We start from the raw sequence: 14,075 nt of genomic DNA, 5'->3' as shown, positions 1-14,075 counted from the left end.
CTGGTACTCATTTTACAGTTGTTTTTCTCTGTTCTATTTCTGTGTGGAATGATTGTTTTCTTTAATCAGAGAACAAAGATACTGAATCTCAAGGAAGGATGATAAATCCAGAACTATAGAGTAAAATGTTCCTTACATGAGTCAACTTTCAGTAAGTGGCTAACAAAAGAAATTAAATTAAGACAATGCATTATCACATCTATGAGACTAACTGAAATTTTTTTTTCTTTATTTTTTTAATGTTCAGGATTGGTCTGTTTAAAATGATTAAAAAGAAGCTTTTGATATGGATTCAGAATATATATATTTATATATACATATTATGTAGCATTATGGAAGAATAACATGCAACTTTTCTTTTTCACAGCAGTTCTTGGAAACTGTAAGATTGTGTTGTAATAATCTAAAGGGCTTGCATCTGCTGAGCATGTGCAGTTCTGAAGACTCTAAAACAATAAAGTTTTATTGTTAACTAGTAAGATATCTGATTTTTGTTAATGGGTAAAGGTGACTGTTTAGAGAAAAATTAATCAGGATAGACTATTTAATATAGTTAAGTGTCTGCAAAGGCGTGTAGCTGGCTGGACAAGAGAGATGGGGTTCCTTACCAAACTCTGGGCTTTTCACAAGGTCTTCATAATTATTCTCACACCTCTGCTGCTTCTACCTCTTCCATTGCTCATCAAGACAAAAGTAAGGAAATGACAATTTAATGTTGTGCTGTAGTATGCTGTACATACAGCACAAATTAATGTATAAAGTTAATTGATTTCTTTATGTATATAGCCAAATGTATATCCATGTGGATATGATTTTAACAAAGCAATTAAACAGGGTCTGCAGAAATGTATAAGGACAAATTACGAATGGTGAATTACATCTAATATATTTAGTCTTTCACTGGAAGTGAATATTCTTCTTACAAATCATCTCCTCAATAGGCTCCAGTGCTTACAGTGAAAGGATATAAAATGGAATCTTGTATGAATGTATTTTCATTGTTTTGGTATTGCATGTAATATAAATTAATCTAAATAACTCCTTGATCTTATTGACAATTTGCCAGTGCCTTAAATACATACATATATTGTGGCCAGCATCTTCTATTGGGAGGTGCCTGCACTAGTTAAACCAGAATAGATTTACAGCTTCCTTCATTTTCCAGCCCAGTTTTGCTTCATATTTTCTTTTATATACTGCATACAGTATATAGCCTTATTCTATTAAAATAATCCTCATTTTCTCTACACATGTTAACAGCAATATTACTGTTGAAGAAGAACAGGGTTTTTTTTTTGGCGGGGGAGGGTTATTATATTTTGTTTTGGAGCTAAGTCAATTCAGTGTCTTTTGTTTAGATATGGAGATTACCCTAAACAGCAACAATACTATCTGTGAGGAAACATTAATTTGCAGTTCAGCAGCTTGGAACAAATAAAAATACTTATCATGCTCATTTGACTCTAGAACATTACAGACTTAAAAGATTTGATAAGAACTGGGGATTTCACAACTAAAATAAATTGGCATTCCCTACTGTTGTGTTAAACAGATATTGATTAACTTTGAGTAGGAAAGAAATTAAATGAGAGGACTCCACTTAACCAAACTAAAAACATGAACCGAGGTATAAAAAGAAACATATCATTACTAATTATGCATGTATGTTTTCAGAAAAATAAAGTATATGCAGTACAGTAGATTTTGGGTATTGATTAAATGTTTTTGGCATAATTTCAATTAACTGATCATTCATGACTAACCTTGATACAGTTGAGTGACTGTTGCATAAACTCTAAATCACCTCATTAGTGACACATTTGATTGAGCACAGTGATGAGGTGATTTAACCTTTTGAATGTCAAGCCTGCTGCAAGTCAAGAAAGAAAAAATGCATAAAGGAGCCAATGCTCCTAGTTTTTCAAGAGAATGCTCCCTTTTTGTGATCAGTAGAGTATGTTGGAGACAAGATCTCATCAGTGCACTGTTACACATTTCTGGAGTGATCAGAGCTAACAGTTTCTAACCTGATAATTGATTATCAGACTATGTCATCACTATGTCAGCATAATCACTCCCAGTCTGGCTTGACTGATTGGAACATAGATGGGCACCAGTACTGGCAAGTCTTGGGAGTGCTTGAGCTAAAACTGTGACAAAAACTCACCTTTCAGCAGGACTTGAATTCTTTTGAAAAAACTATAGAAATACTTGAAAACTGCTGTCCATAAGTGATCACCAACCAACTTGAGAGAGACTAAGCAAATCTGCCAAGAAGAATGAGCAGAAATTGCACCAACCCTGTGTCAACAGCCCTTTCCCCCCAAAAAATTACTTTTGTGATTGCTGCCAAAGGTGTTTCCACCAAATATGGATACTTATGCATCAAATTACGGTTGTGACGCTTATGGTGATTAATGTGTTTATTAGAGTCAGGGTGTTAACCTTCCTGTTCTAGCTATAATTTATTTTGTCTCGTACAATTGACCTACATAAAGTTCCCCCTTAATGCAATTGGTGAAGCCAATTGGTGGAGGAAGTGGATTCCTTCCTATAGTATATAGTATATACTAGTGCTTTCAGATCCTTCGGGACGTAAGTACTAAATAAATGTAATGAATTATTCTAATGATTATTTATACATTTGTTTTTTTTTTGGCTATATTTCCAGGTAGCAGAATGTGCGTTTACCATGTTTGTCATTGCCATTTACTGGCTAACAGAAGCAATGCCGCTAGCAGTGACATCCCTCATTCCTGCCCTATTCTTTCCTTTGTTTGGCATTTTAAAATCATCCGAGGTAAGCAAACACTTTGTTTTGGTTTCTCCTTTAACTATGAATACCAAAGCAAACCCTAAGGTTGTCAAGACTTATTACCATTCTTCTTTCTCTGGGATCCACTGAGCTGGAATAAGGGAAGAACATAGACATAGCTGGGGATGTGTTAAGAGTATTCATTGACAAGTTCTAGATTCTAGTTCCAAGTGCTATGTTCTAGACCTTACACATATTTTCTGGTAAAGCCCATGAAAGAAAATCTAAACACCTTTTACTGCACAGCAGGTGATTGTGAAATGTCATGACAAGACATAATTTTCCTTCCAAATGATTTTCTTATAAATGAATACGTCTGTAACAGATCAGTCAGTTTTGTTTTAAGTCACAAAAACCAATGTAAAAAAACAGATAAATTCAACACAGATAAATTGAATTGGTTATCTGCTGATAGCCTTACTTTCCAGAGGAAATCTCTCACTATTTAGAAGGTTGATGTAACCCAAGGCTGGGTGGTGGTATTTAATTATTTTTTTATCCTGAATATTAAAAGTATTACTGTGTGAAGTTTAGAATTCTTTGATTGTGACAAAATAGATCCATGTAATCTGGTATAGAGACAGACAGAAACATCCATTATAGTAAATGAGTTGTGGCATATTTAGAGAGCTAAAGCATTTTAACACAATACGTACTATAAATACTTTATAATATGAAATACTTTGAAAAATTCCATTCAAATTCTATAATAAAAAAATTACCATTATGTCTATAATTCATTTCCTAAAGGTAACATACTACAGGTATGTTATTGTTTTTTATTGATAAGTGCTTCAGACAAAATGGGACACTTTTGGTGTAGACTGATCCATGTATCACAAATATTTATTTGCTTACTTATTATTTATTTTCTATTTTATGTATAAAACAAGTCAATATCCTATTGGGTATCCTGGAAACTGTTTTCTGCAGACATTTCTGCAAATGACATTGGTCCCAGTGGCTGCATTACATTTTCCTATCTGATTTTACTCTTACATTTTAATATTATCGCACCGTTTACAGAATTTCACCATGACAGGGGCAGTTTCGATATGGAAAACAGTGATCATCAGGAACGTATTGTTGTTCCTCTGTATGTACAATGCTTTACAAAAATAGGAATACTGGTTTACTGCTTGGTGTCCTATTTTTTCAGTTATACAGAGCTTTCATTTGATGTTTTGACTTGCATATATAAACATCCAAAATGATGACAGCAACTTATCTTTGTAATAAAACATTTTACATTACTGCTGTACATTGCTGTTTTTCAGGTTGCTTCAGCCTATTTCAAAGACTTCCACCTTTTGTTGATTGGGGTCATTTGTCTAGCTACATCTATTGAAAAGTGGAACCTGCACAAGAGAATTGCTTTGAAGTTAGTTATACTGGTGGGAGTCAATCCTGGATGGTAAATGCAATAGTTTTGACAACATTACTTAAGAAGGAATTGTTGGTTCAATTGCCCTTATCCTGTTGTTTGCATTGTTTATCCTCAGTAAGGATTATATCAATAACTTGCTGTCACCAGCCCTTTGATCCTTGTTACCTTAAGTTTCTAACAAAACTGGCAGCAAATTATCCAATTGATATACATTTTTCTTAAGTTACCCTTTAATTTTAAAAAAATCCTTATAATGACGTGAAAAGGTCCATTATCTACAAATACACAACTGATATAATTTTGTGTTTTACATTCATAGATTCAAAACACATGAATTCAATCTAAACCTTGACCCACCAATAAAATGTAAATTCCAAACCTGAAACGTGATGGCAGTCTTCCACAGGGAAGATAGCTGTTATCAAATACTGTGATTGAAATTTGTAACTATTAGGTGTCCTTTAGTTTTCATGTGGTCCTGGCCTTAGTTTTTCAAAGAATACATAAAAGAAAACTAGCTGATACTGGTGATATATGCATGGCAGTAAGAAAAAAAAATCAAAATCACATTTACATATTTGTCATGAATACATGCCTTTATATGCACACAGGCATTCCCATATTAGAACATGTCAAAGAGCTTGTGGGATGTGTTTAATTTAGCATAAAATACTTATTTTACTTCTAGGTTAAGAGCAATTTAATATTATATACATTATGGGGGGTTTTGAACATCTAGAAACAAAATGCTGTCAATTATGAGATGGGGGGTTGTTTTAGCAACACAGCAATCCTCATTATCACTGCTTCTGAGACAAAAATGTTATCAAATGTTTTTTTAATGAATTTTGAAATCACTTACAATGTGTTATAAATTAATGAAATGCATGATATAAGTCTTAATATCATGGCACATTCTTCACATTTCACAGAATAATAAAATATCAAAACTTCAAACAGATTAATTAAACAGAAGAATGCATTTCTACTTTGTCAAAAGGGCACCCGTTTAGTATCAGGTTCTATTGTATAATGTAACAATTTAAACTAATGCAGCAACATAATGGATCCTATTAACAGAAACCAACCTCATAACAAACGACAATAAAACTACATAAATAATAAAAAGTTCCTATTTTAATCTCATTTCCCAGTTTTACAGGGGCTGAACATTGTGTAATGACTCCCAAAAAACAATTTTCAGGGAACCTGTAACAACTGGGATGTTTTCCAGTATGTGAATATAACCATTTCTAGAGAGGTGTTTATAACTAATAACTATTCATATTCTCTTAATGACACAATGAATTATATAAACCTAAAATAACGATGCTGTTTATTTTCAGGCTCATGCTTGGCTTCATGGTCAGTTCTGCGTTCCTTTCCATGTGGCTCAGTAACACAACCACCGCTGCCATGGTGATGCCAATTGTTGAAGCTGTTATTCAACAGATTTTAAATGCCGAAGCTGAGGCTCATGCTATGCAGATGAGAAGAATGAGTGGAACAACAAACGGAGGGTTACAGCTCGATGGTACCATCTCTTAAAAAAATCATTAAATGTGTCCAATAACCAAGCATGAGCTTTAGATCTTAAAATCTTGAGATTAAATTGTCTCCATAACCTTCCTTTGTCTTTGTATAGATTACAGATTTTAAATTAGTATTATAGTAAAACACTCTACCTGCTGGTCAGATAACCATTAACAAGAGAGGGATGCTGGAGGTTAAACATGTTCACATTAAGCAGGTCAGCGTAAAGACTGATACCTGAAATATTTTTTTTAAGAATATGAATATTAAGAATATGGATTTTGCATTATGTATCATAATTTTGTGGTGAAACTTATTTTCACAGAGGATGACGAAAAAGTGGACAATAACAATGAAATAATAAGGTAACCCATATGCATATCTTAGATCATATTTTTAAGATTACAGAAACTGATCCTGGCTAAACATTGAATTGATTTTAATTTCTATCTTTTCTTTTAGTAATGGAGCTGGACTGAAGGCTGTTGTGTGCAAAGAGCCGATGAATGCACCTCCACAGACTGACGTAAGTAAGGATTGGCCACAATTACCACAATTAGCTAATATTACACTTCAGGGCATATGTTAGCCATATGAAAAGGAAAACGTAATCCATACCCTTCCTCATTGGTGTAAGTACACAAAAGTAAGATAATCTGTTTCCTGCCAATGGAGTATAGTGGATAAGAGTCAATAGCATACTTGAAAACAGAGGTTTGTTCTTTCATTAAAGAGCCACAAATGGTATCTTCTTTGAAATGATTACTGTATTTATTAAATTATCTATCACTGAGTATTGTTGTCCCATTCTGATTTTTTTATTCTTCGTTCGCCAACTTCACCTAAATCATCTTCATAATGACTGGATTTAGAAATGTCTTCTTTTATGCAATTATATATTTCCACATCTGAAAACAAAAGTAACAGAAAAGGGAATACCTCTCTAAGGTGGCTTTAAATTATTTCAGTAAAATGTGACTTACAGTACATGCCCAGTTTTTTTTTTACCAGAGAACCATTGATTTGACAAGTGTGAGTATGCAAGCAGAGCCAAATACAGATATGAATTAAACTGTGTACCCTGCTTAGTTAATTTAATAAAATTGCTCAATGTACTATTCATTTAAGTAAGCTACATTTCTAAAAGAAAGCAATTATGTATTAGAAACAAGATTTTACATATCTCGTTCTTTCAATGCTTGATAGAGATATACAGTAATTTTCCCCACATTTCTGGATATGATGCATGTTCTTACCTGCAATTATCTCTCTCAACATAATGCAAAGCTGCTGGACTTTGCTGATGAGGAAGGAAAATGGAACACATAGATCATAGTTTCAATCTTTCAAATATGTGCTTCCCAGGGGACCATTTGATCCACAGTAATAAAGTACCTGACCCTTTCCAATTCTGGTTATGGCACTCTTATGCTATTAGATCTTCTCCCCTTCAGAGGACATTGTTACCCCTGACAGTGGCCTTATATTTACTAATATATTCTATTTGTGTGACCTAAAGAACTCTGGGTGGTAAATTACATACGTAGCTGTCAGGTACTTGCAATGTGTGATCACTCACAATCTGGGAAGCATACTGTTGTATAAATATTCATACAGCAGATTGTTAAACCACAGACTTGATGCAGATTTGCTAGTGGACCCCAGCCCACCCCTTTCCATCTTTCTTATGTTTTACCTATGCATATGATGACTATTTTGTTCTATTCACTTTAAATTAAACAACGTCCTAAATAATGATTCATTTATTTAATAATCTGTGTAAGTTTTTATTTCCTGTGAGACAATAGACTGGTAAGCACACTTGCGAAAATAGTTTACCTAGACTGCTACAGTCCTTGTCCCTTCTCTGAGGTAGTAAGATTTCATATTGTTTAACTTAAGGGAAACAAAAGATTTAAAAGGCACAGACAGATCCTTAGATACTACTGAACCCACATTTTAAAATTATTTTTAAATATTTGAATTTGAAAACACTGGAAAAATTACGAGTGAAATATAAGATTTTTTTTTAAAAGCTAAGATAATTTCTTTGATTTTTGTCAGCAACGAGGTATTGAAATGATGATTTGTAACATAATTTCAACAAATAACCCATAAATAACCATTCCATGAATTGAATTGTATTATTCAGGTTGAAATTCCTACAAGAGGAAAATACCGGAGCCACAAGGACCATATGATGTGCAAAGGCTTGTCACTCTGTATTGCCTATGCATCCACAATTGGGGGATTGACCACAATCACAGGAACTTCTACTAACCTGATTTTTGCTGAACAATTCAACAAGTATGTTTCTCTGTTATAACTTGTCCAATTTATTAGGAAGTACAGGTTTATCATAGGTCATAATTGACATCAATGCTTATTATTCTGCTTTTGTAAACTGTAAATTTATTTACAAATTCTTTATTCTGAATCAAGTGAAGTACTGTAGTCAGATGCTTTAGGCAACACTTGCTGCCTATAGTGTACCTACAGGTATATGAATCTTTAAATTTCTCCTATAATTTTAAAACAAATCTCTATTGTGTCTATGAGGATGTACATTTTCTAAAGTTTGTACTTATTCTGATAAGATCATGGACTTTCTTTTTAGACTAGGGTTTGCCTAAAAAGTCAATTTAAATGTTTGAATGGCATATCTCTGAAGTGAAACATGGCACATCCATACCAATCTTTAAACAATGAACTTTAATGCATTCTAGACATAAATACCTTGATAATTTTAGACAAGCCCAACTTGCAACACCTTGCTGAAAGAATATCTTTGGCTAAAGGCAATAAGATCTGAATCAATAATGGTTATCTGTTATGGGCATACAGTATGTACAGTATGTGTGTGCTATTTTATTAGTGTTGTTAATAAGAAATCATTTATTTTTGCAAAAAAACAGGTTTACACTTTACATACATCTTTTGATCAATTAAGTAAATCCTGATTAAAATAGGTATGGAAGTGGGAGGTCAGTGTACTTCATGATGTTTCTTTTCTTTCCTAGTTTTTACCCAGACTGCCAGTGTATCAACTTTGGAAATTGGTTCATTTTCTGCTTCCCCATTACTCTTCTCATTCTCGTTTTATCATGGTTCTGGTTGCACTGGGTTTTCCTTGGCTCAGAGTAAGTTCAGACTTGTAACTCTTTTTATTCTGTGGCTGAGCAGTGAAAGAGGTCATGGCAACATAATTGGATGAGGGCTGCTGTTTTATTGTTTAGGAGGGAATAAAAGAAAAATATCACAGGCCTATGTTGTGGTTTGAAAGAAGCAAAAGCCTAAGATTTGGTTCATTGATGTGAGTCATTAAATAGGTAAATCTATGACAACTTTGATTGTTATTATTGCTACTGCCACTGTTTAATATTTCACTATGAATTGCATTGTGATTACGCATTTCAAGCTACTCTTAAAGAGATGAAAATGAACTGAAGAGAAACACATTTTCTTTACTAACACCAGCTCTTTTCGTTTGAAAACCGTAGCTTCAAGGCATTATTTCACTGCAAAAAGGAGAAATCAGAAAGAGAAAAAGCCTTTGCTAAGATCATAGCAGATGAATACAAAAATCTTGGGCCTCTAAGGTAAGAAATAATAAAGCTGTTGCAGGATGTATTTTATTTCTTTTTTGCTGTGTGTGTTGTAAAGGAAAATTGGACTTTTAATTGACTGGTTCATTCTGGGTTTGCAGCTATCAAGAGATTGTTACCTTGGTCATATTCATCTTAATGGCTCTACTTTGGTTTACAAGAGATCCTGGATTTATACCTGGCTGGTCATCTCTTTTCCCACAGTAAGAATTTTAAAATAAAAATTGACAAATGTCTGTGTTGAGACAAATACTGAAATTGAGCATTTGTCAACATTTACACCCATATAAAGCTAAACAAAACACATTCTATTTGTAAGGAATAATGCAGAAATTGTTCAAATATTGAGGGATATAAAAAAGGGATATATATCTTTTAATTAAATTAAAAGTAGCTGGATATTGCTCCACATCAAAAATATGTAATTGATTTTTCACAGATTTCAATTGAACAAAGAAAATATAATTACAATGAATGTTTCAATTTCCTTATATTGCTTAAATGTTTCTAATTTTTCTTCTTCTTTTTATTATTGCTACTACAATTCTTACAAACATTCATAAAAAGTACCCTTTTCCTGTACAGATACAAAGGATATGCTACAGATGCTACTGCAGCATTAATCCTTGGACTCCTGTTTTTCATCATACCAGCAAACAGGCCAACAAAACATTCATCTGGTAAGTATCTGTTGATAAAAACTCAATATTACTATGTTATAAAGCCCCTTACATAAGGGTTTCTTATAATGTTTATAATACTATAATATTACCAGAATTATAATACTTGTAATATTTTGATTTGATCTGATTATCTTATTTTTCAGAGTTTTATATTAAAGAATATAATATATTGCCAATATGGCCAAAAATACAACTTAGTTTTAGAAGATTGAATATTGTACTCATGTTTTAAAAACACTGGTAGAATTAGAGCTTATGAAAGACTTGTGGAGAGAGTTGATGCATTGCAACAGATATTGTAAACAACTATAGAACACAATCATATTTTGGAAATTTAGATCAATCCAGGGTCTATACACCATAAGGAATGTGCAATGACTGTGTCACAAGATTTCTTGGCAGATACTTAGTATCTTTATTGCAGTAATTCCACTGCCAATATGTGCTACCTGACTTGTTTTCACAAGTATGCAGTTTTAACAAGGAGACAAAAGTATTTGCACTACAACTGCGCTTCTTGATGACTAAGCAATGTTAATTACTGTTACCGTTTAGTAATATTAAACCCATTTCCAATTTGCTATACTGTATATTTTTGTGTAATTATTTTTATGATCTGTTCAAAGGCCTTTTCAATAATGTACAATGGCCTCATTTTACAGACATTTCTTACTCAACACTAATTACATGGAAAGAATTCCAGTCTTGCATGCCGTGGGAAATTTGTCTTCTGGTCGGTGGTGGTTTTGCCCTGGCTGAAGGCACCAAGGTAATTAACAGCCTTAACTAGTTATACTGTTGTATTAAAAACATGTTATTTTCACATAAATTCATGAATAATACTGAAATCAAGAGTTCAGTACTGTACATTCAGGCATCCATCCATTTTCTAACCACTTCATCTAATACAGGACTGCAGGGGAGCCAGAGCCTATTCTGGCAAGCAATAGGTACAGTATAAGGCAGGATACACAATGGACTGGATGCCAGCCCATCGCAGGTCACATACAGACAAACATGTATACAGTCACTCCAGGGCCTGTTCACCCAGGAGCCTATTAACCTACCAGTATGTTTTTGCACTGAGGGGGGAAACTGGAGAAAACTCATGTGAACATGGGAGGAACATACAAATTCCACACAGATGTCACCCCAGAAATTGCTAACCACTGCACCACTGTGCCATCCATATGTACATTCGCATTATTTAAAATATTGAAAGTGGATTCATAGTTTTTCTTAAAGATAATATGGAAACCTGGTATTGAAACACAGAGAAAAGTGAAATAATCTTCACCTGCTTCAATGATAAAAGGTAATAAAAATTATAATGTTAATTTTTACAAATTGCAGGTTTCAGGATTATCTATGTGGGTTGGTAACCAGCTAACACCACTGGCATCTCTTCCTGTTTTGGCAACAATTGTATTATCTTGTTTAATTGTAACCACTGTAACTGAAGTAGCCAGCAACCCTGCCACGATTACAATATTCCTGCCTATTCTTTCTCCATTGGTAAGTATGGCATTTTTTTCTATGCAAATTGATAGCTTCCATGCAAAAGATAAGAATTACACCAAAAATCAAGTGGTGTGAACTTGAAAAATAAAGGAAGGTGTTGTTAGTTAAAGACTTTTCTTTCTACTTTTCAGAAAAGGATTAAATCTCTACTTGTTCGTTTAATACCTGTACCAATAACAGACATAAGGCAGTTTCCTGTTTAAAGCCTTTATAGTTTCCTGCTCCTGCAAACGTCCAGCTCAATTTGTTGGTATACCTCCCATCCATAGTGACATTTGAAACATTCTGGTTCAAATTACTTGAACAACATCTCTCATTTCCTCACGTACAATGAGACAAATACTGTCAAGCACTGGTGATTTGTAAGATTTAATCTGTCCTAGCCCTTGTAAAACCTGTGATGTCAGTGAGTTATGGTAAAATTACTGAATTTTACTCATTACTCATGTTGTGTAAAATATCCATTTAGGATATATTCTATTTATTTTTCATCATTTATGTTAAAACCATATTATCTTGCAAAACTGGTTAAATATTTGTCTCTTTGCCATTCACAGGCTGAAGCCATCAATATAAACCCTCTGTATATTCTAATACCCACAACATTAAGTACTTCTTTTGCATTCCTTCTGCCAGTGGCAAATCCACCTAATGCTATAGTATTTGCCTATGGTCACTTGAAAGTAATGGATATGGTAAGAACATCTTTAAATAAGCTTGTAGAGTAAAACATAAGTAATTATTATGTGCAACTGCTTTTGCTATTTCCTAACATCTATATTTTTATATGTTTTTAGGTAAAGGCTGGACTGGGAGTTAACATTATTGGAATTCTTGTTGTTATATTGGCCATCACAACATGGGGAGACCCAATGTTCAACTTGAGCCAGTACCCCACATGGGCTCCCTCTTCAAACATAACAGGTTCATGACCCATTATCACAATAATTCATAAGAAATAATTTTACACTCCAGCTTCATAATCTCTAGCCTTGTCTCCACGAAACCAATATGCACCCAGCATTCTCTGTTAGAATAGAGTTTGGAGGTATGATATATATTTTCGTGAAAGAGCATATAGAAGGAAATCTTCATCGGTGTTTCTGCATTTAAAATAATACCAGGCCTACAAAAACCTAATATCATGAACCATTAATATCTGGAGACCTAATTGTTTTACAGATGTGTTGTAGATCAGTTGTATATTGTTAGGGATTAGTTTTATAAGAAATAGTGTGGACCCTATGCAGAATTTTAAACGAAATCCAGAGACGTTGTTGAGTGGTCAAGCTGAGGTCAGTAAGCCGTAGGAACAGAAGTACCAAAAATAGAAATGGAGCTGTAAACTATGTGGAAGCTGAGAGTCAAAACCTGAACAAACAGTAGAATGCCAAAACCGAAACCAGGAGACATAGCCGGGAGACAAACCAGGGTCAGGAAGCCAATTTCCAAATTGGAATGCTGGAATGCGAGGTAGAACGACAAGTCCTCCGGGGCCGTGGCGTAACATATATAGGAAGTGTAAAATAGCACCTTATAATATTTATAAATAGCTAACACAGTACATGTTTTAGCTAAAGAGGTATAGTTTAACATATCTACATACTGTAGTTGAAAGTAGCATATGTTATAGACACCTACAGAGACCTGCTACCTTGAAATGAATGACCTTCACACAGAGACTTCGCAACTATGATAAAACATCATATGCAGAACAGAGCAGATACAAATGCGTTGATTGCTGGTGGTTGGATTTTGGCATAATGCAGAGCCTGATAAGAAAAGACAAGAAGATACTCAATATTTCCAGAAATTTGGATAAAATCACCATTTAAGATTGTGGTTAAGAAACACTTCATCAAAGTAATCTGTAAATACAACGTATGCACTTTTTTCTTAGTTTTGTTTTTATAGGACAGGGAATTCAAATTTGTTGACCTTATAAAAATAAAATTTGAACTTTATATTATTACTTGTATTAATGCCTGAAACTGGTGTTTTAGTATGAGCTGTACTGCTGTAAAACAGTTTTAAGTGTTATGTAGTGTATGTTATAAGACATAGAAACAAAAAGAAGAAAACATGTATAAAGGGGATTATCATCTATAATAACATTTTGCTTTGATTGGTTCAGAATTCAATGTCAAATTTGTAAAACATTTTTTCATCATAATTTCTATTGCATATTTAGCAACAGACTTTCCTCTTGTGATGTTAGTCAATTAATGTCACATTTCAAATAGATAATAATTAAGAAAATATATTTTCAGTAACCAAAAGGCATATCAATGTTTTGTTTATCTCTACAACTTTCTAAAATTCAAAACACTGTCCTTTTGTTTATGTAATTGGCATGCAGTTGTTCATTTGTTGGTAAAGCAATTATTGTACAATATTTGGAAATACAGTATATTTCTAAAATGCCACTCCTTATAAATTTAGCAAGAATGTGATACTGTATATGTCTATACATATATATGAGCTGTTTACTTATTCCATATTAATGAAGTAGCATGACTAAAGGGTTAAGG

General features: G+C 33.4%; 1 protein-coding gene across 1 annotated transcript; it reads left to right on the top strand.

Annotated features, from left to right (window-relative positions):
- The first annotated feature begins 590 nt into the window (after positions 1-590).
- On the top strand, positions 591-13,792 carry slc13a1 (solute carrier family 13 member 1). The gene is made up of 15 exons (XM_088922933.1): positions 591-693; positions 2,672-2,800; positions 4,093-4,229; positions 5,549-5,736; positions 6,061-6,100; positions 6,198-6,261; positions 7,888-8,042; positions 8,756-8,875; positions 9,236-9,334; positions 9,442-9,543; positions 9,926-10,020; positions 10,686-10,792; positions 11,377-11,538; positions 12,102-12,239; positions 12,342-13,792. Exons 1-15 carry the CDS (start codon positions 595-597, stop codon positions 12,474-12,476), a joined length of 1,770 nt encoding a protein of 589 aa, XP_088779059.1. The 5' UTR covers positions 591-594; the 3' UTR covers positions 12,477-13,792.
- Positions 13,793-14,075: the final 283 nt, after the last annotated feature.

Source organism: Atractosteus spatula, chromosome 8 (genome assembly GCF_055471065.1).
Source record: "Atractosteus spatula isolate fAtrSpa1 chromosome 8, fAtrSpa1.hap1, whole genome shotgun sequence".
NCBI lineage: Eukaryota > Metazoa > Chordata > Actinopteri > Semionotiformes > Lepisosteidae > Atractosteus > Atractosteus spatula.
The sequence above is the reverse complement of the archived record's forward strand: the minus strand, read 5'-3'. Positions and strand labels throughout refer to the sequence as shown.